The sequence below is a fragment of the Misgurnus anguillicaudatus genome, chromosome 6 (genome assembly GCF_027580225.2).
Source record: "Misgurnus anguillicaudatus chromosome 6, ASM2758022v2, whole genome shotgun sequence".
Taxonomy (NCBI): Eukaryota; Metazoa; Chordata; class Actinopteri; order Cypriniformes; family Cobitidae; genus Misgurnus; species Misgurnus anguillicaudatus.
This window is the reverse complement of record NC_073342.2, coordinates 16465198-16492682: the sequence shown is the minus strand read 5'-3', so window position 1 is coordinate 16492682 and position 27485 is coordinate 16465198. Positions and strand designations below refer to the sequence as shown.

Below are 27485 nucleotides of genomic sequence, written 5' to 3'. Positions count from 1 at the left end.
AAACTATGGTTACTGTAGATAAATCGTGGCTTTTTCGTAAGTTAGGCTTGATATTTATAACACTGGTATTGTTGGCAAACAAATTTATCTTGTAACAAAGCAACATTATGACAGCATTTACATAATTTGAATGAACATCTTAAAAGTTTAAAACTTTTAAATAAAATTGATTTAAAACAAGTGTTAAACTGCTTTGTCTTTTGAACTACAAATGGAGCACAAAATAGGTACATTCTCAAAAAAAATCTGTTTGAGCAGCTTGTTTGGAAAGGTAACTATAGGGGTGTTTTGTTAGATTCAATGGGGAATATAAAGCAACAAATGAATGACGCGATTGAACATCACGTGACACAACACACAGACGTGAGCGCTGGGTGGAGTCTCGTCATCATTTTTGAAAAATGCACGGGTGTGTTTCGTCATCTTTGTTGACGCGACTGTGGCCCTGGCATTTAAATATTATATGCATATCATGAATATATTTGCAAACAATTTTGGTGCACATTCACATCAGTCCTAAAACTACTTAACTTACAGGCATTCATGCAGACGGAATTCCGGATAAACCAGAGGGTTTAAATATTTAGATTTACCCTTCACATCTACAAATATTTATATGCACAATAAAAGAAAAAGGAATAAAGTATATTATATGAACACAAAGACAATGCAATAAAATGTATATTTATTAACCAAAGCATGGACAATAAGCAATTTATAACAATCAGTACTTCAGATAATCTGCGAACTTATAGTTATAAACTAATTAAAAACAACACCATCAAAATAAACTAAGTTACATAAATATATTAGTGGTTTGAATGAATGCTAGGCGTCTCCTGCCTCCGCCTCTCTCTCTCCCCGCCCTCAGAGGCGTTTCAAAGCCTGAAGAGTAATGACCAATATCGGTCCCAGCTGATGAAGATCGTCCTATCTCCCCTCACTAAAAGCAGGTAACCGATACACCTCTATATGTTTGTGTTTAGGAACGATCAGAGATTTTTAAATTCTAATCATTTTAAGCCTTTTCCGCTTCGTTAGACGTTATTGCGTTTTATTTAAAGGCCTCCGGTTGACTGTGACGGACTGGATAATACCAGACTGCTTTAATATCAGTGCACAAACAATAATGTGAGTCGGTTATTACATTTTATCAGTTCATACCGGGTCGCATATTTTTAAAACGATAAAGCTTGCGTTTGACATGAAGGGTTTGTTGGAACAAGGTGTAAAAATGGCGATATTTGTTTGAATCTTCTGATGGTTCAAGCTGTTGCAGTAGAGCTCACAGTCAGTCAGGCCCGCGAATGTGCTAACAGCTAACCGGTAAATTTAAATTTAGACACATTTACACACTAAAACTAAACGAACTATACTGTGTGGTTGTATAAGGAAGCCTTGAGGATTAAATTTGTGGTGTTGTGTTTTGTATAAATTCACATCTGAACGATTTATCCTGCTAAACGCGTCAAGCTGAGAGACAGTAGCTGCGGGTCACTAACGGCTCTGCTGCACCCCGATAATATTTCCCATGTGATGCCCTGCTAACCACTTTAACGCATTTTTATGCACGTTAACGATTTAATTTGACGCTTTTTATGTTTTCTATACATTCTGACCTCTAATTTTGCGTTCAACGATATTTGTTTGCTTTTTGTGTTTGGTTTGGGCGGGTTTATTGGCGGTACTTGTGCATTTATTATCTTTCTAGTTTCAACATGGGCCTTTGGTTTGGCTTTTTAACATTTTCGCCTTTAAAGCATTTAAGTCTTTGTGTTTAAGGATTTATAGTGCGTGTTGGATCGATATGTAATATGAAACTGGAGGGAGATGCATTAGTGGATGTTGCTCTACTCTGTTATGGCTGTAGATCTGGATGATCACATGTTGTGTAGTTCAAGTTATTGGTAAAGTTAAGGTGGTTGTTGTTGATATGCAAGTGATATCATCATTAAACACGTTGTTTCCCATTTGACAAGCTTTAAGTCTGACGAGTTTCTCATCTATTCTTCCATTTAATAGTTTGTTCTTCATAAAGATAATTGGGATGCTTGCTGCATGTGTCATTGGATTAAACATGTTCAAGATTTAATTTCAAAGTAATTTTATATCAGATGATATCAAACAACCACCAGGATATTACAAAATGTAATGCTTTGGTTTAAATTACCATTTTTGTGCAGCTTGGTAACCGTGTTTGAGTTTGTTTGTTTGTAGTGGTGTATTGCTTTGCACATGTGTGACCTTTACTATTCAAATGATGAAGTTAAGGCATGCGAACAACCAGAGTTTCCCTTTTCTGTTTAGTTGAATAGATAAAACAAAAAACAGCCATGGGGGATGACAGTGAATGGATGAAGTTACCCATCGACCAGAAATGTGAACACAAGGTGAGTGATCCAAAAAAACAGTTTTATTAATATATGTGCCCTTAAAAATCGCCTACCTACGTACCTTAAAGAAATGACACCATTTAGTGGTTTAACCAAACTGTCTCTAGATCAGCAAGTAAATGACCATGAGTGCTGCTTTCAGCCTGAGAAAATGCATATTTTTCATAAAGGCAAGCAGCAATGAGTTTTAAATGCAATTACAGTAGCGAAATCAAAGATGCATTTCTCTTTTAAAATATCACAATGCACTAGTACCAAAACACACAAATATGTATATTAGTATTGTAGTAATATTTAATGTGTTTGTGTATAGTAGTGAATAATTTTGTTGTCACAGCCTCCTTCATTTTGATTCATTATGTTTTGGTCTCTTTTAAGATTTGGAAAGCCAGATTAAATGGATACGAGGAAGCACTGAAGCTTTTCCAGAGGATAGAGGATGAGAAGAGCCCTGAATGGGGCAAATACCTGGGACTTATCAAAAAATTCGTAACAGATTCCAATGCCGTAGCCCAACTTAAAGGTTTAGAGGCAGCACTTGCATTTATTGAGAACGCACATGTGGCTGGCAAGTAAGTAACTTATATATGCAGTCATGTAAACTCATGTAGCACTTTCATCTGGTGGATCACACATGTAGATATTGATGGAGAAAAGATTAGCATAGACAATGACAGTAAAATGGGGATGGGTGCTGTCCAGTTTCAAAAATAACAAATGCTATGTTTACAACTAAACACAGCTAAAATGTTATTCTTGTTTATATGATATATTTTAAGATGAATAGGTCACCATGTCCATGGGGCAAAGTTGGGTGTCTTGCTGAACAAATTGGAATGAGTTTTCTGAATGGGTTGAAGACAAGTTGGTGCAAATTTCGATTCACATAAGCCCCAACTAATTGTACTGCAGCAATTCCCATAACGGATTAAAGTGCATTAGTTAAAGGTCATTTTGCTTGTCTACTGGTCTCTGGACTGCTTTCTATTATTGAGTAGTGTCTGTGTGTTGGACTAAATATAGCCAAATAAAAGTCAGTTAGTCATTCTAGTATTGATTTGTTTTAATTTTCCATGAGAAATATGACAAGTATTTACCCGATTACATCAGAGAGGCTGTTTACAATTGGTCTTAAGATGTGTTTTCATCGATCGGATCACAAGTGGACGAGAGAGACACATTACGTTTACACCTGGTATTTAAATAAGTCGCTTTTGTCCACTTTCGACCGCTTCTGTCCTGAATACTGTGAGGGGGTGGTCGTTCAGACGGTGGGCGAGTCTCTCTGCTGTCATTCAAACGCGAGCGGGAGTAATTATGAGTTTATATGGACGCAAACTAATATTATGTCGGAGTCCGCGTGTATGTCTAGCAAGTAAACATGCTGCACAGTGTTTTGTTCGTGTATATGTTAGAGCTTTCTCTGAATTTTCAGCGCAGTTCATGAAATAAGATCGCGCAACTTTCACACGCTTTCAAAACTAAACTACGGAGATCAGCTGCTTTTGTTTTATCAATGAAAGGCTAAAAATAGCGCTGTTCACCGTATCTTCAAGCCAGAAGTCAGAAAAGACGTAAAACTTGTGTTCAGTACCTCAAATTAAATAAATGGGCAGAGGGAAGGCGGTCGCGTGTGGCTGTTCGAACACATTCAACCACATGTGCATTCCACAACTCCAAAGCGATCCGATCGAATGTGGTTTCGACTACCTCTGGATGTGGTCGAAAGTGGACAAGCTCAAAACGTTTTGAACACAGTTTACACCTGGCATTAACGTCGTCCACTTGTGATCCGATCGACGAAAATGCATGTTAATGCCAAGTGTAAACAGCCTCAGAGGTTTAATTTGCACAAATGAATGCTTAAAACAATAGGGAACATTGCATGAGGTTAGAGTTGTTTTGGGGGGAAATTTGCACCAACCCACGAAATACTTCACTCATCCTCTCTAAAGGCCAAAGTATGGTCAATTTTTAATGTGTACACAAGGGTCCACGTACAGTGCGAGTTATGCAGTATGTCATCAAAAGAGTGCACGTATGAGTCAAATAAACTATGCTTTGCAAGGTTGTGCGTTGGACTGTGCTGTACAGTCACGTACACATAAAAAACAGACTATACTCCGGGCTTAAAGGTGCCAAAGAATGCATTGAAATGATGTTAAATAGTTTTTTGATATTTACATAGAAGGTATGTAACTTTAAGTGCAAAAATTATTCAGAAACATTGTACATGTTCATTTGCACCCCTAGGATTGTCCTTTTGGGTGAAATGTTCTATTTGTAGGGTTCATGAATAATAATATTGAGCTCTGCTCTGATTGCTCTGCGGCTCATGTCAGTAGCTCACGTTAGTAAACATTTTAACAACTTTGTAATTTAATTTTGGGTGTGTACATCTTGACTGTGACATCAATGTCGTTTGAGGCTCGTATGTCATTACTATGTACAGAGCTCTTATTATTCACCTATGCCTAGGAAAATACAGTTTTTATTGTATGGCACCTTTAACTGAGCAGACAAGCATGTTGAAACGCAACATAACCCTTTCAGTGTTGTTCTGTTGGCCCATTATCCATAGTCTCTTAATGGATTCTAATGGCAGTGAATCTTGTCTCGCAAAACAACAGGGGAAGTGGTTTCTGGAGTGGTCGGGAAAGTCTTCAATCAGCCCAAAGCTCGAGCAAAAGAGCTGGGGAGCGACATCTGCCTCATGTACATAGAGATTGAGAAGGCGGAAGTCGTCCAAGATGAGTTGATAAAAGGACTGGATAACAAAAACCCCAAAATTGTTGTTGCTTGCATTGAAACGCTAAGGAAAGCACTTTGGTGAGTTGGCATTGTTTTGTATACATTTGAATTTTCTGAGCCGTGTTAACCATAGTGTTGTACGAAACGCAGAAGTCAGATTGTTGCTTGATAATGCAAAGGCTTGCTCTTTGAATCACTAACAGGTTTTGTTTTTCTCATCCGCAGTGAATTTGGATCAAAAATTATAACCCTAAAGCCTGTAGTGAAAATATTGCCAAAACAGTTCGAGTCTCGAGAAAAGGCGGTTCGAGATGAGGCCAAATTACTCGCTGTGGAAATATACAGGTGGATCAGGGATGCTCTGCGACCTCCCCTCCAGAATATTAACTCTGTACAGGTGAGATGCTAAACTATTTATGCTTTTTGTTCTTTTGGCATGAGTTTGTGGTGACCGTCTTACAATATGGCCCATGATATATAATGTATTTGATCCGTTTCATCAAGTTAAAAGACTTGGAGGAAGAATGGGTGAAACTGCCAACCACAGCTCCTAAGCAGACCAGGTTCCTGCGTTCTCAGCAGGATCTAAAGGCCAAGTTTGAACAGCATCAAGCTGCTGGAGGAGACGAAGCAGATGGTGAGAACGGTGCACCAGGCATTTGCACAAATAATAAATTGCAATACACATCTTTGAGCATCATAATGCCATATATTAAAGTTTTATGTCACAGTAATTTCCTCATGCTTTTAAACAGCTTGATTTTTAACTCTACACCCTTGCCTCATTTATTATATGTGGATCTATGAATATGCAAATTACTCTTTCGCACAACCTTGGACCATAGATATATATATGTAAATAGATGCTAGATTCGCCAGTTTCAGACATACAACTGCTAAGTTCGGTTTCACAATGCATGTGTGAACTGCGCGTTTGCAGCACTAAATCTATGTGGCATCCAAACATAATATCTATTATTCGAACTTCTGATCCATGTGTTGAACTGTGATGTGATTGATTACATGTTTGTGACGTTGTGATGCAGGAATAAGACGGTCTCCAATTTTATGTTGAGTGATGAATTTAAAGGTGGCTTGGCATAAAGCACATTAAAACTACCACATAGACATATAAACAAGAATAAAAACCTGATTTTCCCTATAGTGGTGTTTTAAGTAGTGTTTGAGAGACAAGCCACGGGATGCTATTGTAACTGGCGTAATAGAGGAAACTCATTTTTGATGTGCTTTTTATATCTGATCTTTAGAACCGACTCCGTATGGAAGTAATGAAATCAGATCTGTTTGTTCAGTTCAGACTGTGTATTCAATATCCATTATGTCTACACCAGTTGCCATAGTAATATTTTGGGTGTCGGCATTATGCCAGGAGACTGTTCTACATCTCAAGTGTATTGAAAGAAGGAAATGTTGACTTGGCTCATATACTTCAGTTCTTTCATTCAATCACTGTTTAATGTAGTTGAATGTCATTTTAAGAATGCTCTGTTTATAAAAAAGTTCAATAAGAGAGCAAAGTAGAGGTAACATTTGACAGTACCCATTGACTTTTATAGTAGGAAAAACAAATTCAAAAGAGTAAAGCAACTCATACAGGTTAAAGTCGCCATGTAAGCAAACATGGCTACTTTATTTGTATGTGTGAGCAAAAATGTGCTGTTTTTGGGTGTGTCCTTTTAGATGCAAATGAGCTGATCTCTGCAGTAAATGGCAGTGGTGTGTTTAGTGTAGATTAAGGGGCGGTATTATCCCCTTCTGACATCACAGGGGGGGGGTCAAATTTACCTATTTTTAACATGCTTTCAGAGAATGGTTTACCAAAACTAAGTTACTGGATTGATCTTTTTCACATTTTTAAATTGATAGAAGCACTGGGGACCCAATTATAGCACTTAAAGCAACACTATGTAGTTTCCATGTAAAAATGACTTACAGCTCCCCCAAGTGGTTGAACTCTTCTGCAGGCAGGGGGAGGGGCGGGGCTGTGTTTCCTACCCTCCACCGCCACTTTCAGAGTGTGCTGGTAGCAGCTAGGAGGCTGCTCAGGTTGCAGCAACAGTACAATTTGTCCAGTTAAAAGTTGTTCTATCACTGAAATAATTTTAGAGACATTATTTAAAGGTAAAAAATCTACATAGTGTTGCTTTAAACATAGATAGTCAGATTTTCATGAGGTCCCCTTTAAAACCACCAAATGATGCTGTTTGTTAAATATTATAGAGTAAATATAACTTACTCCAGTTTATCCCAGTTAACAATTAGATGGGATATACAGTGTTGCTTATGTTAATCCATCAAATTAATTGTTTTGCTTTTTACTAAACAAAACATTAAAGTCTGATGCATCAACACTGTGGGAGCATCATAGCTATTGGACTTTGCCTATCTAAGATGTCAAAATAAATCTTGAAGAGATTGTTTTTCTGACCATACAGGAGATGTTGAGGAGGAGACCGAAGTTCAGGTGGATCCTTATGAGCTATTGGAAGCGGTCGATATCCTTTCAAAGCTGCCTAAAGACTTCTACGAAAAGATTGAAGTCAGAACAACACAAACCATATCTGTGTTTCTTTTTTTGTCAGTTTGTCATTTTGTTTGTGTATTCATTATTATTTGTTTTGTGACATTTCAGGAAGCTAAGAAATGGCAGGAGAGGAAGGAAGCATTGGAGGCAGTGGAAGCCTTGACTAAAAACCCAAAACTAGAAAATGGAGACTATGGGGACCTGGTTCGAGCCCTTAAAAAGGTAATAGACTTGTTCAAAGTAAAACTGTGGATAATTAGTTTGTTTTTAAACAACCATAGAAAATGTATTTGTTTATTACTTATAGGTCATTGGGAAAGATGCCAATGTTATGCTGGTGACCATGGCAGCTAAATGTCTGGCTGGACTGGCAGCAGGCCTGAGGAAGAAGTTTGGAACATATGCGGGTCATGTAAGTGCTTGCCACGCAAAAACCAAGGCCATGTTTGATCACAATTAGTCTTTTTATGGGTTCAGTTTGGCTTGCCTCTAACACCCTGAATCTTTCAGGTGGTGCCAACCATCTTGGAGAAGTTTAAGGAGAAGAAACCTCAGGTTGTCCAGGCCTTACAGGAGGCCATTGATGCAGTCTTCCTAACTGTGAGTTTACTAAACAAATCCTTCGTAAACGCAACTGTTACTGTTGTACTCTTGATGCAAAAATGTAAGTTAAGCTGGCATTTAACTACCAACATGAATGAAACATTAAAGCATGATGTTTGTGGCAAGCTATTATTTTAAAGCAGTCAAAACAAATGATTTTTGTCTGCCAGACGATTGGCCAGTTAATTTTATGGATTTAAATCGAAAGGACTTTTTTATTATGTATGATTGAGGTTAATATGTTGTTATGGTGTGTTTTGTAGACAACCCTGCAAAATATAAGTGAAGATGTTTTAGGAGTGATGGACAATAAGAACCCATCTATCAAGCAACAGGCTTCGCTTTTCCTCGCCAGAAGTTTCCGTCACTGCACCCCGAGTACGTTGCCAAAAAGCGTCCTGAAGCCTTTCTGTGCAGCATTCCTCAAGGTACGGCTTTCAGGATTTATCTGAAGAAACTGACTTTCTTTTGGGACTTCTCTGTGTATTAAAAAGTTCACCTCTTTGTGCAGCAAGTGAACGATTCTGCACCGGAGGTCAGAGATGCTGCTTTTGAGGCTTTGGGGACAGCCATGAAGGTGATCGGGGAGAAAGCAGTCAACCCGTTCCTGGCGGATGTTGACAAACTTAAATTGGACAAGGTAGAAACATTTTGCATCTATACATACACTTTTGATGTTAAAATTTGTAATCATGGTGAACTTATTGCAATTTAAAGATGAATTATGTGCATTAAGTGTTTGTTTGACTTTGTTTCATGCGTAAACAGATAAAAGAGTGTGCAGATAAAGTTGAACTTATTGGAGGAAAGAAAGGTGGTGGGAGTGGAGCAGCAGAGAAAAAAGAAAAACCAGCTGCAAAAGCTCCTCCCCCGGTTGAAGCCCCTGCCAAACCAACCGGCCCTCCTAAGAAAGCTCCTCCAGCAAAGGTAAAGTCATCTGCCAACTGTCGTCTTTGTTTCAGAGACGCAAAGCAGTTTGACTCAATGTTTTGTTGAATTCACCAGGCTGCTGGGCCACCCAAGAAGGGCAAACCTGCTTCTGCCCCCAGTGGAAAGTCTAAGAAAGCTCCAGACACAAAGGAAATCATAGAGACCGAGCTATCTGTAAGCCTTTTCTCATTGGTATATTTAGTGTATGTTTAAGAATGCTAAACGATCTTGATTGTGACCAATAATGTTCATTGTCACATAGCTGGGTTTTGTTTTGTTTCACATCAGCCTGAAGTTTGCGAGGAGAGGGCAGCCGCCGTGCTCCCAGCCTCCTGTATGCAACTGCTGGACAGCGCCAACTGGAAAGAAAGACTCGCTAGCATGGAAGAGTTTCAGAGAGTAAGTTAATGGATGGTATTACGTCATCTCTCGCTGTTGTTTTCAGCTCTGTCCTAATGTAATTTAAGCTGAGTGAAACTTGATCTACAACGAATTTGACCATTTTCTCCTCAGGCCGTGGAGCAGATGGATAAATCTGAAATGCCATGCCAGGCTCTGGTCAAAATGCTGGCTAAGAAACCAGGATGGAAAGAGACCAACTTCCAGGTAGTCATCTTTAAATGCCTACAGATCTCAAATATTTAGCCTGTGTCAGGTGCTAGATTCTGATATTTCGCTCTTTCCAGGTAATGCAAATGAAGTTGCACATTGTGGGTCTGATCGCGCAAAAGGGCTCGTTCTCGAAGACGTCCGCTCTGGTGGTTCTGGATGGTCTGGTTGATAAGATTGGAGATGTCAAGTGTGGAGGCAAGGCCAAAGAAGGTCTGACTGCAATTGGCGAGGCTTGTTCTCTACCCTGGACCGCAGAACAGGTTGGTTCTCTGTGAATTCAATTCCACTTTATTTATATAGCGCTTTTCAAAATTGTTAATTGTTTCAAAGCAGCTTTACATTAAAAGATGTAGTAAAAGCGAGCGTAGTAATAATGTAACGTATACAGTAAAGTAGTAAGTTAAGCCAAAGGTGGCGGACTCTCCAGGGATGACAAACCCCCTAGGAGAAAAACCCTCCTGACTAGTCCAGAGGGGAAACTCCTAGGAGGAGAAAAACCCCTGAGAGAGATACATAATACATTTATATAAAAATACTATCGGGGTATATGAACGGGTAAGCATATTAAACTGGTTCCGCCGGTTTAAAGAATGGATTTGTTAGGCCTCTAGCCCTAGTAATGTTTTTGGGACTCATTAAGTTTTAAGCCCAGGAGCAAACTGATTTTAAAACATCTAGATGACTTGGAAACTTATATGCACAAAAATCAGATTTGGGTTGACTGTGTGAACAAGGTATTAGACCTAGAACTTCTCCATAGGTTGTGGAGTCAATTTTATATTAATTTCGTTTTCTTATTTTGCAGGTGGTGTCTCTGGCTTTTGCACAGAAGAATCCTAAAAACCAAGCCGAGACTCTCAACTGGTTGGCCAATGCCATGAAGGAGTTTGGATTTGCAGGGTGAGCAATTCACACCTGTACTACTTTTTTTATTCCTGTTTATTTCTTATAACTTGTAACTCTTAAATCTTGTTCCTCATATTTCAGAATAAATGTGAAAGCATTCATCAACAATGTTAAAACGGCTCTGGGTGCCACAAATCCGGTAAGCAGTTCTGCTAGTATTGCTAGTTGCAATGATTTTTAATTGTACCTCTTTTTCTAGAGGACAATGTCCTGGATGGTTACTTTGATCAATTTGTCAGACCTCACTTGTAATGGTGTGTAATAAGCTTTCATGTTAATTTTAGGCTGTGAGGACTTCAGCGATTACTCTGTTAGGAGTCATGTACCTGTATATGGGAGCTCCGCTCCGCATGTTCTTTGAAGATGAAAAACCAGCCCTGTTGACACAAATAAATGCTGAGTTTGAAAAGGTAAAACACTCCCTTATGATACTCGGCAATACAATAGAGTTCAAATATTTTCTTTAACCATCAGTGGTTTTAACTCTCCTTAAAACCTGCTTTGTGTAAATATTTACTAAGCCACGCCCATTGATTGTTTTAATCTGCCCTTCCCCAATCTGCCCATTGGTGAATTTGTTTATAGTTGCATTTGTGTGTGTTTTGAATGGAAATACAAAGTATGTATGACCTTTAACCTTTTTATTCATAGATGCAGGGTCAGTCTCCTCCTGCTCCCACCCGTGGAGCCAAAAAAGCAGGAGCTGAGGAGGATGGTGAGGATGCTGATGAAGAGGAAGTTGATGGTGGTGGAGCTGGAGACATCATGGATTTGCTACCCAGAACGGATATCAGGTTATTAAATAGTTGCTTTTTGGTGCCACCAAAAATTAAGCATAGTCTTTAACTCTTTCTCCGCCAGCTTTTTTATGAATTTCACAAGTTTAAACATGCATATATATCAATGAAAGAACAGAGTCTCTGCTTTAAAAACAAAAAAGTTTGTTTTTTTTGTCACATCCTATCCCTTTTTCACATCTCAAATATGGGTAGGTTTCATTTAAAGGCAGGGTGCATGGTTTTTAAAAAACACTTTGGAAAAGGGAGTCGGGCCGAGTATCCAAAACACACTTGTAGCCAATCAGCAGTAAGGGGCGTGTCTGCTAACCGACATCGTTGCCTGGGTTGCATATGTGTTGAGTGGGTCTATCAAAAGAAGGTCCAGGTTGTATTGGTTTAGGGGCGTGTTTGTTTAGGTGATTTCAAATGTCAACATTGGCTTTCAGAGATAATGCACCCCGCCTTTAAAATACCAAATTTTGATTTAAAAAAAGCTGAGATGATTGTATTTTTTGTATAGGACTTTTATAAGAGATCAGATTCAGAACGATGATCAAAACGGAGTATTTGCCGTAAAAACTCATCTTTGGCAGGAAAGCGTTTACTCTTATTGACGATATGACTTGTCAATGGCGAAGAAAGAGTTAATAGGGGTGATCAGTTGAAGTGCAGAGTTCATATTTTGTGCCTTATTGTTTACAGTGATAAAATCACATCAGACATGGTGTCGAAAATCGGAGACAAGAACTGGAAGATCAGGAAGGAAGGCCTTGATGAGGTTGCCGCTGTCATTTCTGAGGCTAAATTCATCCAGGCTAGCATCGGCGAGCTGCCCATGGCACTGAAGGGCCGCCTTAATGACTCGAACAAACTACTGGTAAAGCTGACACTGTATTTAAATAATTTGACCATGTTGTTTTATTCAATTGTGGTTTGTTAACTTCCTGTTAACGTCATGTTTACACTGCTACATCCAGGAAGCATGTTTTATTTGGTGTGCTGCACTATTTTGCAGTGCCAAAATGAAGTCTGTGATTTGGACCAAAGAGGTTACAAATGTCAGTCCAAACAATAATGTCCAAATGTGTTTGTGTCTGTAGGTCCAGCAGACCTTGAACATTTTGCAGCAGATTGCAACTGCAATGGGTCCATCTCTTAAACAGCACATCAGAAACCTGGGAATTCCAGTCATCACCGTACTCGGAGATAGCAAAGTATGAAACGCACACTGAATTTACTCTGGATTTCATGTTTGTTACACTTTACTTGTATAGCATCTTATGATGTTAACACCATGAATCTCTTTTAATTTGCCTGAAATTTGACTTTTTTTCAGGCCAACGTCCGTGCGACTGCCATGGCGACGCTGAACGCTTGGGTGGAGCAGACGGGGATGAAGGAGTGGCTTGAAGGAGAGGACCTATCAGAGGAGCTGAAGAAGGAAAACCCTTTCCTCAGGCAGGAGGTATAGCACATCTTATTAAATATGCTGAAACAATCATACTTTTAAACAGAAACAAGATTCCAGTTTTGTTTTCTATTTTCTTTTGAAACATATAAGAGATCGTAAACTTTGATTGTGTGTATATATCTAAACTTTATGTTCCGATATGTTTGTCCCTTATAGCTGCTGGGCTGGCTGGCTGAGAAATTGCCCACTATGCGCACCGTGCCCGCAGACCTCATGTTATGTGTTCCTCACCTGTACGCCTGCCTAGAGGACCGCAGCGGTGACGTGCGAAAGAAAGCTCAGGACGCCCTCCCCACCTTCATGATGCACCTGGGCTACGAGAAGATGTGCAAAGCTACCGGTAAACTCAAGGCAAGTAGAAGACTGGGTGTTCTGGTCATAGATCTGGGCTTGTATTTAAAAGGGTTTTACTTCCTTAATGTAACGAACAAATGGTTTATAATTGATTCATTCAGCTTTTGATCAGAAGCAGCCATGTGACGTCACTTTCTTGTTTTCTGCAGCCGGCCTCAAAGGACCAGGTGGTCGGCATGCTGGAAAAGGCTAGGGCCTTGATGCCAGCCAAACCTGTAGCTCCTGCCAAAGCTGCAGCTACTAAACCTGCATCCAGTGCCCCTGCTTCCAAACCCGCCTCAGGTTCATTATCTTTTTATTTAACCACAGGTCATGTGACACCACTGCTGGCAGCAGATGAGACTTTAAGGTTTGAGTTCATGTGGCACTGTAAGAATGACAGGCGGATGACATCAAAGTACCATGAGAGTGATTTGAGATCACCGTCTGCTTTCGAGTCGCTCTTATCCGCTTGTCTGTTCTTGTGGTGCCACAAGTTGGACACACTTTTACTTTAGATCACGCCAACCCTGATTGGTTGGTTGGCATTCTCACTGAGGAAAGCATGTGATTGGACAGATTTTTAGTGTGTCTGCCTTCTAACAGGGTTTTTTTTGGTGCCAGTGTTTAGGTACACTAGCATATAGGTGTCCTTACAGCAGTCAAAGCTTTAAAACTCAGATTTGTAATATGGTCTTTTTAGGTGTTAACAGCCCAATTTAAATGAATTATGCCTTTTTATTTTACAGCTCCGGCCAGGAACCAGACTCCAAGCGAAGACTTCAGTGATCCTGAACCTAAACCAGACACAAAGAAAGCTAAACCAGCAGGTCCTGCTGCTAAAAAGGTGTGGCACACTTCAAAGTTCACGCCTAAATGTTTGAGGTTTTGAGTTGCCTATAACTGGATGTAAAACTGTCTGTGCCTTGGAATATATGAGGTCTGCGATAAACAACGAGGGTCATTTTATGGGAAGACAATGTTATTTATTCGTTAAAAGAGATTTCTTTGGGCTGTCAAGTGATTTTTCTCAAGCATTTATTTGTTGCATTGACTAGAGAGAAAGTATGGAGCTCAAGGTGAAGGGTGATAATAAAGATAATGCAAGTAAACAAAACCGGCTCTCGAAAGGGACACCTAGCAGCCAGCAGGTATATGACAATCTCTGCACAAAGGGCACCAGTGGGGCCGGTGTGAGGTGATTAATGTGTAAGCACTGCATGTACGTTATTCAGCGTAGGATCACGGTGACAAAATTACAGATGTCGGGGGCTATGAAATGTACCTGTAGACTTGACTTAATCAGATGGGGTCTTGAAACCTTAGGTGTGCTTACTGATATATCTTTAAATTGAGCCTAATAGTGCTCCTAATCAAATGTTGATTACTATGACTCTTTGGCTCATGAATATTAATTAGGCAGTGTGGCAAGTTAAGTAACACAAGCTGTTTAATATTCATGAAAAACTAATGTTACTATAAAGCAGCTGTTGACTTGTTTGTAGCAAAGACGACATCATCAGTTCAGTCTTTAAAAATTTACTGTTTTGCCGCCAACTCAGGGCGTTGTGGGTAAGAAGCCTCCAGTCAAGGCTGGTGCAAAGGAAGAGGAGGATAAATCTGGACCCATCTTCATCCTCGTTCCCAACGGCAAAGAGCAGAGGATGAAGGAAGAGAGAGCTTTGAAGGTAAGCATCTCCCAGTCCGTCTAATGCAAAAAACCACATGCTTGCTTGTAGGGTTGCATAACAATCTTGATTAATCTATTGCAGAATAAAAGTTATTGTTTAAATTATATATAAATATACAAATGTCTATATACACATGTAAACATTTCTTAAATACTCACCTACAGAATTATTAGGAACACCTGTTCCAATGCAATTATCTAATCAACCAATCACATGGCAGTTGCTTCAATGCATTTAGGGGTGTAGTCCTGGTCAAGACAATCTCCTGAACTCCAAACTGAATGTCAGAATGGGAAAGAAAGGGGATTTAAGCAATTTTGAGCATGGGATGGTTGTTGGTGCCAGACGGGCCGGTCTGAGTATTTCATAATCTGCTCAGTTACTGGGATTTTCACGCACAACCATTTCTAGGGTTTACAAAGAATGGTGTGAAAAGGGAAAAACACGATGGGGGATGTTTTCTTGGCACACTTTAGGCCCCTTAGTGTGTTTAAATGCCACGGCCTACCTGAGCATTGTTTCTGACCATGTCCATACCTTTATGACCACCATGAACCCATCCTCTGATGGCTACTTCCAGCAGGATAATGCACCATGTCACAAAGCTTGAATCATTTCAAATTGTTTTTTTTTAACATGACAATGAGTTCACTGTACTAAAATGGTCCCCACAGTCACCAGATTTCAACCCAATAAAGCATCTTTGGGATGTGGTGGAACAGGAGCTTCGTGCCCTGGATGTGCATCCCACAAATCTCCATCTACTGCAAGATGTTATCCTATCAATGTGGGCCAACATTTTTAAAGAATGCTTTCAGCACCTTGTTGAATCAATGCCATGTAGAATTAAGGCAGTTCTGAATGTGAAAGGGGGTCAAACACAGTATTAGTATGGTGTTCCTAATAATCCTTTAGGTGAGTGTATAATAACTTTGTATAAATGAATAAATACACACACATGCATGTATATACACAGTACACACACAATTTAAACAAAAACTTTTATTCTGCAATAGATTAATCGCGATTAATCGTTATGCAACCCTACTTGCTTGAAACTTTTTGATATAGTTTGTCAGTTGTTCAGTACCACCAATCATTGCAGTGTTTGGTTACTGATTCTTAAATGTCTCTTTAGATTCTAAAGTGGAACTTTATCACTCCTCGGGACGAGTACGTGGAGCAGCTGAAAACTCAAATGTCGACGAGTCTGGCCAAGTGGCTCCAGGACGAACTTTTTCACTTTGACTTTCAACGTCATGTTAAAGCTATCGGAGCCATGATTGAGGTGAGTAACGTCAGACTTGTTGTTTTCGGTATAGTTTGATGTCATTTTGTTTCTTGTTTTTTATGTAAGACGCAGTTCAGGGAGATTGTCATATGATTTATCTTAAAACACTTCTGAAGTGTCTGATTTGAGGCTTTTTGTAAATGATTTTTTAGCACATGGAACCAGAATGTGAAGCTGTGATTGGCTGTCTGGACCTGGTGTTGAAGTGGTTCACCCTGCGCTTCTTTGATACCAACACCAGTGTTTTGATGAAGGCTCTGGAATTCCTAAAGCTGCTCTTCACCATGCTAAGCAGGAAGAACTACCAGCTTAGCGACTACGAGGCCTCGTCTTTTATTCCCTACTTGATACTTAAGGTGAGTCTAAACTGCAGTCTTCCGAAAACAAGGATGTTTAGTGACTCACATTTGTTGTTTGATGTTTACTTCCCTTTAATTTAGTTTGAAAATGCAGTCTGACATGGCCCTTGTTTGTTTTTGCCTCTGGGTAGGTTGGAGAGTCAAAAGATGTGGTGCGCAAAGATGTCCGTGGTATTTTGGGGATGTTTTGTCAAGTTTATCCAGCCAGTAAAATCTTCCCCTTCCTTATGGACGGGACCAAATCAAAGAACTCCAAGCAGAGATCAGGTAACTGATAAGCATGAGAACTTAAAGGCGGGGTGCATGGTTTTTGGAAAAGGGAGTCGGCCGAGTACAAAAACCCACTTGTAGTAAGCAGTAAGGGGCATGTCTACTAACTGATATTGTTGCCTGGGTTGTGTATGTGTGGGGCGGGTCTATCAAAAGAAGGTTCGGGGTAGGGGCGTGTTTGTTTGGGTGATTTAAAATGTCAACATTAGCTTTCAGAGATTATGCACCCCACCTTTAAAACAACAGAAATACTTAGCATGATGCACTTTTTTTTATCATTTCTATTTTGTCAGACGCACGTGCTTTGTCACCATTACGTTCCTGAACCGAAGGGAACTTCTGGTGTGTATTTATTTATCGGTCTGGCTAGTGGCTAAACTTGATATCTGAAACGCATACCTTGGTGAAAATAAAATATTTTGGTTTGATTTTTATGTGAAAGTCAACCAGAAGTTGCGTTTAGTCCATACAAGCCGTTTATGTGTCTAATCATTCATTACAACAGACCGTGTAAAGTATAAGGAACGTGTTTCTATTGAGTTTCTGATCTTTTGATGTATTCTTCAGAATGCCTTGAGGAGCTCGGGTGCCTGATAGAAAACTTCGGCATGAATGTGTGTCAGCCGACTCCAGCCAAGGCCCTCAAAGAAATTGCAGTTCACATCGGCGATCGTGATACTACAGTCCGCAATGCTGCGCTCAATACTGTTTTGGCTGCTTACAACACCTGTGGGGATCAAGTTTTCAAACTTATTGGGAATGTAAGTCATAAATATAAAAGTCTTCAGTGTTTAAAGCAATACTCCAGCCAAATATCAAAATTACACCATGATTTTTCTCACCCACAAGCAATCCGACATGCATATGTCCATCAACTTTCATACGAACAAATATTGAGTTATTTTAGTAAATGTCCTTGCCCTTCCAAGCTTTATAATGGTAGAAAACAGGGATCAGGGAACAACTTCTGACTTTAAAATCCAAAAAAGTGCATCCGTCCTTCAAAAGTAATCTACACGGCTCCAAGGGTTTAATAAAGGTCTTTTTTTTAATCGATGCATTTTTTTTTTTTTTTTTTTTTTTTTGAGAAAAATATCCATATTTTAAACTTAAAGTATAATAACTAGCTTCTTGTAACGATGCCATCAAGCGATTCACGGGGATCGCTGTGCAATGTATCCATGGTAACAAGCGCTCATTACAATAAAACTCATGATTTCCTTACAAAATTGCATCGGTTACCCGCATAAGACCTTTATTAACCAATAGGCTTTAAGCCTAGCTGCACTACTTCCTGAACTTCAGCCAGCTCCTTGTTTCCTGTCTGCCATTATTGGACAAACTGATTAATCCAGGTGTGTCTGGTTGTTGTGACTACTGAGGACAGGTGCACCTGGATTAATCAGTTTGTCCAATAATGGCAGACAGGAAACAAGGGGCTGGCTGAAGTTCAGGAAGTAGTGCAGCTGGGCATATAGCCCATTGGAGCTGTATAGATTGGCTGAAAGATGATTGACGTGTCTCAGATTGCTTGAGGGGGGGTAAATCATGGGGTAAATTTTGATTTTGGTTGTAGTATCTCTAAGTTTATCAACTTTTTGCCATGTGGAATTTATTATGTATGTTGGATATTTAAAGGAACAGTATGTAGGATTGTGGCTAAAACTGGTACTACAATCACACAACTGGTGGCCAATACACAAAATGACAACATAAACATCCGTTGAGGGCTGCAACTCCACTTTTTAAATGACAATATCCTGGCCAGACCACTGTTGTCAGTGATATAAGTATTTGAAATGAAAATGATTTCTTAATGTCTAGTGACATATCAGGGCCATTTTATGATTAATTGATATACATTTCTTATATACTGTTCCTTTAAACCTTTTTCATTTTTGTTTTGAGTCAATCTTATCTTTTTTGCTAACGTTTTTGTTTGGTAAAAATGAAAACTAACCTGAGGTTTATCCAATGCTAAAATTCAGTTTTATTTCACCTCAAGCTATCAGAGAAAGAGATGAGTATGCTCGAAGAGCGAATCAAACGCTCCGCTAAGAAGACCCCCGCCGCCCCAGCCAAACAAGAGCGAGCCCCGAAAGAAAATCCCACCAATCCCAACGCGACCTTTCTCCGCAAGCCCGCTCAGGAGGAGGTGCCCAACAAACTCAGGTATGCGTTTACTTGCTTTGTAATGGCTCTATGATGTTTTTGACAAATGTAAGCATCTAGAACCTTCAAGAATGTCAAAGTTTCGTATATCTTTCACAGTGACTGTAGTAGCTCATGTTCTTCTCACTGTTCTTTCTCATCCTCCTATCCTCTTTTGTCATTGCATGTTGTTTCTTAATTCTGAGGGTTTCTCTTCTCCTTTTATAATTCTTTTTTTTTTGCTGCCCTCCATGGACAGAATAATGTATCGAACTTACAGGATGTAAGTACTGCCGTACCGCTGTAGCCTCTGCTCGCATGGCACCTTCCATCCTGAAACTCTAGACACTACCATCAAAAAAACTTGTTTAATAAAACGTATAGTTGGAGATATCACGCTTGTAGTATATCTAGATTGTATTTGGTCCTTTTCCTTAACTCTTTCCCCACCAGCATTTTTTAAGTTAGCCAGCCAGCACCCGCATTTTTTTCACAGAAGTTTAATGCCTTCCAGAAAATGTTATTCTTTAAATATATAAACATACAATATATCAAATGCAAGAACAGACCCTCTGCTTTCATACAACAAAAGTTTCATCCTACCTTCATTTGTTCTCTAATCACCTCTCAAATAGGTGTATGTTTTTTCAAAAATACCAAATTTTGAGCAAAAAGCTGAGATAATTGCGTTTTTGTAAAAGACATCTGATAGAAAACGATGCAAAACATAGAGTTTAAACTGTTTGATGTTAATGGTTGCTTCCGAGTTTTATAAGTTTGGTAAAAGGTGCCATCTGGTGGATAATAGCAGAAATACGGATTGCCAGAAAAACTCGTCATTGGCAGGAAAGCGTTTTCTCTTAATGAGTTAACTCGCCAATGGCGGGGAAAGAGTTAAAGGCACTGAAATTAGCAAAATATTCGCAGTGATTCTTAACACACTCTGCAAGTAGGGTTGGTCTTAAATGCGTGATTATATAATTGCATTTACATTAGGTGTCAAGTCATTTTTATCTATGCAAGACACATTTTGGGGGGGAAATATTATGTTGTTATTGCCTGTAACATATTGCGATCTATAACAATGAGTACCGAATTATTAAAGCAACACTAAAGAGTTTTTTACCTTAAAATAACATTTCCAAAAACGTTTCAGTTGTTCATCCACTCAAAACAGGGTGAACGGCACTTTCACATTCGCTTTGCTGCCCTCCATCGGCCAAAACCGCACTAAAGAAGTTTCCAACCGTCGGGTCGCGGTCCTGTAGTTCGAGTGAAAACTACAAAAACTTGCTTTGCGACAGACCTACAATCCAATCAGAGCCAGCTTTGAGGCAGTAGGCTAAATTATTTACAACAGTGGTAATGGACAATTCCGCTTCCAACCTGTAGGGGGAGCAAAGAGCAAAAACTCTAGTGTTGCTTTAAAATGAAAAATAACCATTTGATAAAAGTAAAAAAAAGACTTTGGACACCAGATGTACCTGTAATTGTATAACTACCAATAAATTTGTTATATTTGGTCTCGAATTTTGTTGCCACTGGGTGCATCTGAATAAAAAATGAAGTGGTTATAAAGTATTTCCAGACCGTATTGAAAAGTACATGCTACCAAAACAAAGATTTAAAGGAACAGTATGTAGGATTGTGGCCAAAACTGGTATTGCAATCACACTACTGGTGGCCAATACACAAAATGACAACATAAACATCAGTTGAGGGCTGCAACTCCACTTTTTAAATGACAATATCTTGGCCAGACCACTGTTGTGAAATGAAGTATTTGAAATGAAAATGATTTCTTAATGTCTAGTGACATATCTGGGCAAATTTATGATTAATTGATATCAATTTCTTACATACTGGTTCTTTAAAGACGATAATGTTCATATGTATGTGTTTTGTAAAATTGACCCCGTCCTCTATTTTTAACAGTCAAGCTCGGGCACAGAACGCTCACCTGGAGCAGTCGGCTCCATCCATCCCGAAAGAGTTTCAACTGGACCTGGACGTGTTCGAGAACAACCACACTTGCGCCAGCGACATTCCCGACCTGGTGCAGCACAAACTGGATGAAGTTCTGGAGCCAGTCATGATTCCCGAGCGCAAGTAAGTTTATTACTCAATTCATTAGTCCCTGTAATGATGCTGAAGTGTTTCAGCACGGTTACTTTAATGACAAAGTTTTAACGCAGCGATTTGTTTACAGGATGCGTTCGGTCTCTCCTCACTTTGACGACATTCACAATAGCACAGCCTCGACCATCAACTTCGTCATTTCTCAAGTGGCCAGTGGAGACATTAACACCAGTATCCAGGCCTTGGCACAGATTGGCATCTGAACCAATCAAAATTTTAGTTTAATGTCCAATGCAGCAAAGTGGTAATGTGATAGCAAATGGAAATCATGTAACCAACATTGAGTTTTCTTGATAGTTATCATAGCTGTTTGGGACATAGTTTAGAGCTAATGCATTATGTATTTTATTTGCTTCAATCCCCTCTTGCAGATTGATGAGGTATTGAGGCAGGCAGACAAAGCGGAAGCCATGTCTGGACACATCGACCAGTTCCTCATCGCCACCTTTATGCAGCTGCGGCTCATTTACAACACGCACATGGCCGACGATCGCCTGGACAAGAAGGACATCTTCAAACTCTACAGCTGCATCTTGGGCAACATGCTGTCTGTGAGTGTCACTCCGAATATCCTTCAAAGTTTGTATTAAACCTGCATTTACAAGTTTCTGCATGGGGTGTTTATTGGCCAAACACATCTGGTATTGTATCTTCAGAAACAAGCATCTTTTGTAAAACTACCATGAATATGGATCTGCAAAACAAACAATCTACAGTGTTCAGCGTGTCGAGTCATTACGCGTCTGTTTTCAGTTGTTCTCGATGGAGAGCCTGGCGCGAGAGGCCTCCATGGGCGTCCTGAAGGACCTGATGCACGGTCTGATCACACTGATGTTGGACTCCCGGGTGGAGGACATAGAGGACGGACAGCAGCTCATTCGCTCAGTCAACCTGCTCATGGTTCGAGTGTTGGAGAAATCAGACCAGACTAACATCCTGAGGTTAGCAGAGTAACTTTTTAATAGGCTATGGGCCTCCTTTGCTTTCATTAGCCAAATATAGCATACACTGGAGGTTAAAGGTCATTCTGATTTTTTTTCTCCAGTGCTTTGCTGGTGCTTCTGCAGGACAGTCTTACCAACACTGCCGGATCCTCCATGTTTTCTGAACTTGTCATGAAGGTACAAATGTACATTTTATGCACATGTTTATTTAATCTAAGGATCAGTCTTCGTAGTCCCATCACAATCGGAATTGGGGTAAATATAAACATATATTTTTGCTTGTGCATCACCAGTGTCTATGGAGAATGATCCGTTTCCTGCCTCAGACCATCAACAGCATCAATCTGGATCGCATCCTGCTCGACGTGCACAACTTCATGAAGGTCTTTCCTAAAGAAAAACTCAAACAGCTCAAGAGCGACGTTCCTCACCGGACTCTGAAGACACTGTTGCATACGCTCTGCAGACTCACTGGCGCCAAGGTACACTTGAGACTGAACTCGTTTAAAGGGAGAGTTCACCCGAAATATGGCATGATTGTCATGTACTCATCCTTGTGTTGTTACAAACCTGTATTAATTTTTGTTCTGTTGAACACAATGGAAGATATTTTGAGCAATGTTTGTAACCAAACCAGTTTTGAGCACCATTGACTTCCATATTAGGATTTTTCCTACTATTCGGGTGAACTATCCCTTTAAGATATTTTCAAATTTTTTCTGAAAGTGATTTGCCAACGTCTTTGTCGCGTAGATATTGGATCACTTGTCCATGATCGAGAACCGCAACGAGTCTGAGCTGGAGGCACATCTGAGGAGGGTGGTCAAACATTCAGCAAATCTTTCTGGAAACAAGTCTGACAAGAGCACGGAGAAAGGTGCCCTTAGATCGGTATGTATCTGGAGAAGTTCAATATTCCAAAGTTCAATTGGGCCCTGTTTACACGTACATGGTTATTTTGAAAAACGGAGACATTTCCCTTCATTTGCGCCCTTTGTCTACACGCAAACGGAGAACTTGCCTCTGAATCTGATTCTCTCTAAAATAAAAGAATCCAGAGTGGAGATTTTAAAAATCTTCAGTTACACTGTTGCATTATGTAAACTGTGACGTTGGCTGGCTTAACATCCGTTTGTCGAAGTATGCGCCAAAGCTCGCACCTACACCAAAAGTGTGACCTTGTTTAAAAGAGGGACAGGAAGTAATTCGTTTCTGATTGAAACCGGAGAGGTTAAAATGTAATTTATGAAAATAGACGCCCACGTGTAAACGTAGTTTTTAAATCTTTTTTAAATCTCTATATGAAAGCGTCTGCTTAATGACTAATGTAAACGCCATGTAAATGTAATGAAGTCTAAACGTCAATGACTTGATCTTCTGTCTGTTTTATTTTAGATACAGATGCGCGTCTGTCATATTAATTAAATGTCATATTTGTTAACGCGTCCAATACTTCTTTAATGTTACTCCGGTCGGTGAACAGCACTGGCTTCCTCCAGTGACGGCAAAACCTCCCGAATAAAAAATGCAAAGCAAAACAAAATTTTACCAATTTCTTTTCGAGCTCTTCTGCTTTTATGACAAACTGCCTTAAAATTTTCTGTGGACCAGCGGCGTGCTGCAGAAAGCTCTTATATGGAGATGGTTGGACGTGTTTTATGCAAATTACAAACCTTGTGAACTCAGCCGCTCATTTAGAACAGTGGTTCCCAAACTTTTTCAGCGTGCGGTCCCCCTTGTGTATGGTGCATTCCTTCGTGGCCCCCCAAAGAAAATTTGTGACAAAAAACTGTTCTAAACTCAACATTTTTCTAAAACACATATTAAATTATACAAAAAAGTAGTGCTTTTGGTTAGTAGCCTTATTTTTTGTTTAATTACACAGAATTCATGATAAATTAATGTATTTTATAAAATGTCATAAATCTGGGGCCCCCTGGCACCATCTTGCGGCCCCCCAGTTTGAAAACCCCTGATGTAGGACACTCCAAATTCACTAATGTAAGATCAACCATAAGAACAAACTCGTGTGTGTGTGTGTGCACGCGCACGTGTTGTGATTTAGGCGGAAAGTTTTTGTGAGAAGTACAAGTGTGCGTATAAATGCGAAAAACGTATGCAGTTGTTAGTGAATGAGACCCAATATCTGGAATTTCTACCTGATATCCTACTGAAAGTTTTGCCTTTAACTTGTCATTGGGGTATCAAGTAGTTCAAAGAATGTTCCCGATTCTTTTCCAGAGAACTGTATGTATTAATCTCACTGTATCTTCTCAATTTAAATAGGATGATAAAGTGATCAAGGCCAAAGTGAGTGACATCCTATCAGAGATCTTTAAAAAGATCGGCTCCAAGGAGAACACTAAAGAGGTAGGAATATAGCCTCGTCTTCATGACTTTCTTTTCACCTGATAATCTTGATGGGTCGGTCAACCGGATCATGTTCTTTCTCAGGGTTTGACGGAGCTGTACGAGTACAAGCAGAAGTATTCTGCCGCCGACCTCGAACCCTTCCTGATGAACACCTCACAGTTCTTTCAGAGCTACGTAGAGCGAGGACTTCGCATGATTGAATCCGAGCGTGAGGGCAAAGGCAGAATCCAGACGTCTACAGTAAAACGTCCACAAACTGTTTGCTTAATTATACGGATACCGCTGAGCTTGCGTGGATATTTTAAATGTTTAGTTAACTTGGAAGTGTATTCATTTTCTATAAACCAGCAGGGTTCCCACGGGTCCTTGAAATCCTTGAAAGTTTGTGACTCTGGGGGGAAAATTCAAGCCCCTGGGAAGTTTTTGAAAATATACATATATAGATACAGGTCATTGAAAGTGCTTGAATTTATTTTATGCAAGAAGTTTTCTGGGGAAAAAATTTATATTATCTGCTGATGTATAAAAATTCTAGACTTTTTAAGCACACGTGCTAAACTGTTTGCTTTAAATGCTTATATCTTCTGTATGCGAATGTTGATTCATACCAAAATCTTTTTTTGCATAGTTGTGTTTGACACATGAAAACATCTCTGGTTACGTATGTAACTGTTGTTCCCTGAGAAGGGAACGAGACGCTGCGTCTCCCTTGCCATACTTCCTGCGTCCATGTAATGCCATCTTTGGCAATATTTCAGATATACTTCCTGGCTCCTGCGTCACTCTGTCTGTCATTAAGCCTCATCATTGGTTGAATTTGATATACACATTCAGACGCACTTACCCCTGAAGTCGTCCCCAAAGTGTCACCCCAGTGACGCAGCGTAAGTTCCCTCGAAAGGGAACTGTAACAATGTATCTTAAAATGCAACACGATGTAACCTTGCTGTCACTTGAAATGTGTCCCCACATTTAGTCCTTGAATTTGAGGGTATTGGACCTGGAAAGTCCTTGAAAGGTCCTTGAATTTGAAGTTAATTGAGGTGTGGAAACCCTGAACCAGGGGCTCATTGAAAACAAGACACTCGGGTTAAAAAGTTAAAGTTTCATATCTTGATTTTATTTATTTTTTTAGTAATCCCCCAGCATACTACAGACTCGTATGTGCCGAGCTCCAGCTCCGTGTCCCTCAGCAGTAATGGAGACGATTTGAATGCTGCCGCATACTACGAAAGACTAAAGATCTTACGGCAAAGACGCGGCCTGGAGAACTCAGGGGTTTGTCTCTTACTAGATGTTTTAGTTATCTAGTTATACTGTTTAGCTGCAGGTTTGGTAGCTGTCATAGATGTGTGCAAACATACTTTTTAAAGGGATGGTTCACAAAAAAAAAACATTTCTTCATTTACGCACCCCAATGTTGTTCTAAATTTTTATTCATTTCTTTGTTTTTTGTTTAATACAGAGGAAGACATTTTTAAGTATGTTTTTAACCAAGTACATCTGGGGCACCATTGACTGATGGTAGGAAAAAATAATACTATTGAAGTGAATGGTGCCCCAGATCTGTTTGATTAACATTTTTCAAAATATCATTGTGTTCACATCAGAACAAAGAAAATTATACAGGTTTGTAACATAATGAAAGTGAGTAAATGATGACAGAAATTTCATTTTTGGGTGAACTATCCCTTTAATAGCCCATGTTTCCATTTATTGAGACTTTAATGTTACGTCAAATTTAATGCGTTGTATTTTCTTGCAGCCAGAGGAAGAGCGACCTCCCCTCAGCTCCCTGAGACCTTCGGTAGCCTCGTCCACAGACATGCTCCACAGCAAACTCTCCCAGCTAAAAGAGTCCCGCGAGCACTTCCAGCAGGAGCAGTCACACTCCCACAGCCCCACCCGCTCCTCCCCTGCTTCAAACCTTGATGACCTCAAAAAGAGGCTGGAGAGGATAAAGAGCAACCGCCAGTAGATAAAAGCTCCACCTTAATATGCTACCACAGCAACGCCCACATTTCTAGGCTTTCTCTCCCCAAACTTGACAAACCCCAGTGTTTTCAGGGTAAACGCGTGCATAGGTTACGGTTATGCGAATAGGACAAAATAACTTGAATCTGTCTACATTGTATAATATTAAGTAAGCTAATTTTCTCTGTATGTATGTTAGTATTGTGCACAATTGTTTTTTGTACATACAGTGGCTAACCACACCAGGCGTTTGTGTCATATAGGATTTTCCGTGTACAGTTTCTTTGTGCAGAATGCTGTAATATGTGTAGCTGAAGCAGTTTTCTTTTTTAACTTGACATTTTAGAGGACTCTACGTTTAAAATGTCGCTTTTCAGTCTGTCATCTTCTATACGTTTGCCATTTTTGCTGTTTTCTTTCTGGCTTTTCTCTCTCTCTTCAGTCCATCTTTGAAGCTTTCATAAATTTGAAGGAATGAATACTTTAAGGAGCATGGCATGAAGTACTGAATCTTTTTATGTAAATAAAGGTTGCATCACTAAAAGCTGTTATTTTAGTTTTTCGTTTAATAATAATATAACCAACATGTTGCACTCCGTAGCAGAATGTTGGTAATGATGCATTGTTTTGTATTATCCAACCTGGATTTAGTGTTGAAGTGTTGCTATCAAGTTTCAGTGTATAATCTATAGTGAAAATGGCAATAAAGGTTTTTTTTATAATTTAACAACTACAACGTTGTTGTTTGTGTGGTGTTTAACTGCTTAAAGGGACAGTTCACACAAAAAATACATGAGTCGTGCTGAAAAACAGCCTTATTATTCATGACCCTTCCAAATTGGGTAATAACAACCCTTTTCAAAATAAAAATAAATCCTAGGGTTGAAAATGGACATGAAAAGACTGTTTCTGGGTATTTTTGCACTTAATAAACTTGCATACATTAAAATGTAGATATTAGAGAAAAATT

The 27485-nt window shown here is 39.5% G+C and overlaps 1 protein-coding gene across 3 annotated transcripts; it reads left to right on the top strand.

The window, feature by feature from the left end:
* Nucleotides 1-810: 810 nt before the first annotated feature.
* ckap5 (cytoskeleton associated protein 5) lies at nucleotides 811-27251 on the top strand. Of its 3 annotated transcripts, XM_073868586.1 has the most exons (46): nucleotides 811-953; nucleotides 2308-2390; nucleotides 2772-2965; nucleotides 5016-5222; nucleotides 5370-5541; nucleotides 5649-5781; nucleotides 7601-7705; nucleotides 7802-7911; nucleotides 7997-8101; nucleotides 8200-8289; nucleotides 8556-8720; nucleotides 8804-8932; nucleotides 9061-9219; nucleotides 9298-9396; nucleotides 9511-9621; nucleotides 9736-9828; nucleotides 9909-10094; nucleotides 10640-10734; nucleotides 10822-10879; nucleotides 11025-11150; nucleotides 11392-11534; nucleotides 12222-12396; nucleotides 12620-12733; nucleotides 12856-12984; nucleotides 13147-13341; nucleotides 13494-13626; nucleotides 14073-14170; nucleotides 14382-14474; nucleotides 14886-15011; nucleotides 16153-16302; nucleotides 16458-16661; nucleotides 16796-16931; nucleotides 17502-17695; nucleotides 18940-19106; nucleotides 19345-19368; nucleotides 21021-21194; nucleotides 21295-21419; nucleotides 21600-21775; nucleotides 21978-22165; nucleotides 22270-22345; nucleotides 22462-22650; nucleotides 22922-23059; nucleotides 24455-24538; nucleotides 24623-24785; nucleotides 25680-25819; nucleotides 26307-27251. In XM_073868586.1, the coding sequence occupies exons 2-46, from the start codon at nucleotides 2334-2336 to the stop codon at nucleotides 26517-26519; spliced, it is 6141 nt and encodes a 2046-aa protein (XP_073724687.1). In that variant the 5' UTR covers nucleotides 811-953; nucleotides 2308-2333; the 3' UTR covers nucleotides 26520-27251. The 3 variants fall into 3 exon arrangements, with proteins under 3 accessions (XP_073724687.1, XP_073724689.1, XP_073724688.1); XM_073868588.1 differs by lacking the exons at nucleotides 14382-14474; nucleotides 19345-19368 and having other exon boundaries at nucleotides 21295-21411; nucleotides 21592-21775; XM_073868587.1 differs by lacking the exons at nucleotides 14382-14474; nucleotides 19345-19368.
* Nucleotides 27252-27485: the final 234 nt, after the last annotated feature.

What these genes read in the sequence shown, in the direction of transcription:
- ckap5 (XM_073868586.1), top strand. Translation starts at nt 2,334, where the DNA reads ATGGGGGATGACAGTGAATGGATGAAGTTACCCATCGACCAGAAATGT. An exon ending in AACGCACATGTGGCTGGCAA is followed by an intron (nt 2,966 to 5,015) that starts GTAAGTAACTTA and finishes CTTGTCTCGCAA; the next exon opens with AACAACAGGGGAAGTGGTTT. An exon ending in GCGGCCTGGAGAACTCAGGG is followed by an intron (nt 25,820 to 26,306) that starts GTTTGTCTCTTA and finishes ATTTTCTTGCAG; the next exon opens with CCAGAGGAAGAGCGACCTCC.